At 39.8% G+C, this 4,017-nt stretch overlaps 1 protein-coding gene across 1 annotated transcript; it reads right to left on the minus strand.

Annotated features, from left to right (window-relative positions):
• Positions 1-459: 459 nt before the first annotated feature.
• On the minus strand, positions 460-3,162 carry LOC118753474 (facilitated trehalose transporter Tret1-like). Its single transcript, XM_036488357.1, has 5 exons — positions 2,959-3,162; positions 1,595-1,824; positions 845-1,519; positions 600-788; positions 460-489 (listed from the first exon to the last, which is right to left on the minus strand). Exons 1-5 carry the CDS (start codon positions 3,014-3,016, stop codon positions 460-462), a joined length of 1,182 nt encoding a protein of 393 aa, XP_036344250.1. The 5' UTR covers positions 3,017-3,162.
• Positions 3,163-4,017: the final 855 nt, after the last annotated feature.

Here is a 4,017-nt window from a genome sequence, read left to right on the forward strand (position 1 = left end):
AATGATATAAACATTGGCCACAAATGAATAATCATGCTTGATGGGATCTTAGGTCAATATTGACAAATCATATTATAAAATTTGGTCAATTATGACTGATCACAATTGATCGGTTTCGACGTCATATGAAACAACATGAGCTTGTCTCTGCTCATTGCATTACTAAAATTTCTTGTTTAATTTTAAAACACTTTAATTTCCTTTAAAATACTTATCGTTGATTTATTCGCACTTTCTCGCTTAAATTTTCGACCAAATGGGCTCAATTTAGATGGTTCCAATCGCGGGAAACTAAACCTATTCACACCGGTTTATCGGTATCTTCTGTTCGAAGGCGAGAGTTCTTTGTGCATTTTTACATTGCATTATTGATGAAATTTTGATCGATAATTATTTTTTTTATAGATAATAAATGCAATACGAAAAGAGGAAAGCAGGTCGAACCCAGGAGTTGAAAGCCTAATGATTTTTAACTCCGAGCCCGAACACCTGAACAAATAAACCTCTCGTAAAGCGACATTAGAATGGTCGAGATCACTGAATCTCAATACTCCAGTGATAAGCGTACTTATTAGAATTTCAATTCTCCGTTTACATACCTTTGTTGGTAACATTTCGCTGGGAATTAACGACATAAGCGGATACATGCCCAAGTTTGCGAAGAATGTGTGCAGCAGCAGCAACCCGGATACTAACCATTGAAATGGACCTCGAACTTTCATTGCAATACAGACAGCTAAGCATATCGCTGCACAACCACAAATCAATGCCGACGAAAAGAGCAGAATCTGAAAAAATACCGCATGTGAAATGACAAGCGTCTGCTGACCTTACAGCAATTTACCTTTCTTCTGAGCACCGAAGCTGACCACACGACAATTGTGGCTGCAGCAAACTGCACGAAAGCTAGAATTACAACGCTAGAATCTGGGGAAAGGCCACCGAAGACGTCCTTTGCCAATATCTCATCTGACCACGTGAGTATCACATAGATTCCACTCAGCTGTGCGCCCACAATCAGTACAAGAGTTATCAGTGTCACCTTTACCAGGTAGGTTTGCGGCACATTCGCTTGTGCGATGACATGCTTTTCCATGTTGCCCTTGAGATCCTGCAATTCGCGCAAAAAATCGGGACGATTGCGAACGCTCATACGACGCACACCGCGAAACCACCGCAAAGATTTCTCCAAACCCGACATATTTCCTTTGCGCATATGGAAGTATGGAGTCTCCTGACTAAACGGGAAGACCAGTGTAAAGGCACAAGAGATACATATGGCTACCACGCTAACATATTCATATTGCAAATGTTGACCGAGTAGAAAGCCAAAGAGCATACCCACTGTGCGCCATTGTTCTATTGTGGCGAGAAGACTAGAACTATTGTGCTCCTCGGATATCTCGGCTATGAAAATAGGCAGCACTGCAAATGTGGCGCCACCTGCCAAGCCACCGAAAATACGTGAGGAATAAATGTGTAAGATATCATAGGCGAAATGCACACAAAACCAACTCGGCTGTGAAGAAAAAAAGTAAATACATAAATATTTATTGTAATGGTCAAGACCATACCGCAAAACGTGCATGCTTACAATTTGCAATAGACCGCTTAGAAGTAGCACCGCTCGCGGACCTATCCTTTGCGAGAGGAAGCCGCCGATGAGTGCACCCACAGCGGCGCTGGCGAATAGGTAACCGGAAATCCAAGATGCATCATCTGCGTTTACAATGCAATTCAGTGGTGATTGCTCAGCCTTGTAGAGTTTCATGTGTGGAGGCGTAATGCCGAATAGCAGGCCGAAATTCAAGCACAATAAATTACCTGAAACACAAAAAGTGGTGAACATGAGATTTTAACTGCTGCAGTATGGGTAATAGGGCCGTCAGAATGGTTCCTTTCCGCCCCTTTCGCAAATACATGCAACTGACAACACTGAGTAAATTGTGTCGTTTTGTTTAGAAAACGCCAAAACAAGAGTTGTCGTATTGAATGGCAGTAGCCCTGGATTTCAAAATGTAAAAATAGGTGCGTTCGTTTAAAATCTCCAGTAAAAACCAACCAACTGCCAAATTCCGGCGAAATGTCATCTGTTCTCTCACAAGAGAAAAACATCGCAAATAGTACGCGAACAGAAAATTTGCAGAAACTTTCAAGTTAGACGAACAGAATGTAATTTTGTTTACATTCAAAAGTGTAAAATTTAAAACGTACGAAAACTCATTACAAAGTGGTATCCTAACACAGTTTATTGATTAAACAAATAACTACTTACTTCTTACAAGTTTAATTTGTCGCATTTTGTCATTTTTAACTTCCAAACCATCAAATTCAATTTTGTGATTTGCGTAAATTCAAACCAGCTGTTTTCCTGTTGGCAAATTGCTGTTGGCAAAAATTTTTCCAGCAGAAACCAGCAGCTTCCCCTCAAAATGAAATGTCACTTTGCTCTCTCAATTTCACCTACTTTGCAAGTTTTTTGCGTACGCGAACGCAAAAACCTGCAAGTTTTGCTTGAACTTGAACAATTAACAGCTACGCGAACGCAACTAATACAAAGCATCTGTCGCTTCGGAACTTAGTCGTACAGGGTGGTAGTACGCATCTCTAATCACGCGTACTCGCCGGCCGCCCAACCAGAAGCAGATTAAAGCGTCCAACGTGCGGAGCTTCATTTGAAAGTAGCATCTTGCCGTGGTTATGTACATGGATAGATCACATCTCTGTGGTTCAGAAATAAAAAAAAACTCGATGCTTTATATGTTTCCCGATCTCCTCTCCTTACTTTTGACGTTTGGCAGACTCGTCACAACAGCAATGCAAGTAGCGGATAGTGATCACTTGATTTGTATTGAAGCTACGTTATGCGCGTGTTGTCAGTTGGGAGTGTTTACTGGACGATCGGAAGACTGCTCAACCTGACAAGCGTTGAAGTTTGTAGGCAGCAGCTAAACTTACCGACAATTGTTGCAATACTCTGGATCGTAGGACCCTTTAAATCCTTTGGTAGACACATTTTTGATAATAGTTTCGCTCACTTCTTTCCTTCTCCTCCCCTCTTTTACAACACCTTTTACTACTCCTAATTTTACTGCACACTCCTACTAAAATTAGACCGTTTAATCATTCATCCGAGTGGATGAGCGTACGAATTGCAACTGCTTCCTTCTCGCTCTCATGACCGATTAATATGCAATCTCAAACAGAGTCTTTAACCAAATGCGTCAAATGATTGTGATATCCCAGCAAACATTTGGAGTCATAAATGAGTCTTCAAAGAGTCCTATTTCGGAGCCTTTACGCTCATAATGAGCTCATTTAAGAGTCCGATATGAAGATGTTTCCCTTCCTGCGAATGTAGACTTATATGAGCTGAAATTTATACATCAAATGAGCCCAATATGAGTAATATTGGACTTTTGTTGGCCTCATATACGGCTCATTTTGGACTCTTTTAAAACCATTATTGACCTCATATATGTATGTATGCATAATTTCAGACTCTCTTTGAGGCTCTTTTCGGGCTCATAAATGACTACATTCGGACTCATATTTCAGGTTGTTCTTTGTGTCTTATTGAACGCACTATATTTGCAAAGGCATTCAGCAAAATTTCTTTCAAATAGCGTACATACATACTTACGTGCATATATACATTCCAACATTCATTTAATAGCAACAGCTGCACCTAAATTTTGTTTATTTTTTTGTTTCCTAATTATTTTCAATTTCTGTATAAACAAGTTTAGATATAAATTTCGAATCTTTATTGTTTTTATATTGGCACAAGGTGGTGGCTCATAACCTGGATCATATACATATGACTCCTAAAAGATTCATATAAGAGTCACAAATTTTTCGTTTTTGAAACACATATTTCTTACCCACCTCGGACTCCTTTCGGACTCATATATTCTGAGCGCTCAGAATATGTTTGCGGGGATGTTTCGTTTTTCGTTGGAGATCAATTGTCACAATTGTATTAATAATGTGCGTGCATGGCTTCGGTTTTGTTGA

The sequence above is a fragment of the Rhagoletis pomonella genome, unplaced genomic scaffold, assembly GCF_013731165.1.
Source record: "Rhagoletis pomonella isolate Grant_MI unplaced genomic scaffold, Rhpom_1.0 Rhpom_scaffold_02517, whole genome shotgun sequence".
Taxonomy (NCBI): Eukaryota; Metazoa; Arthropoda; class Insecta; order Diptera; family Tephritidae; genus Rhagoletis; species Rhagoletis pomonella.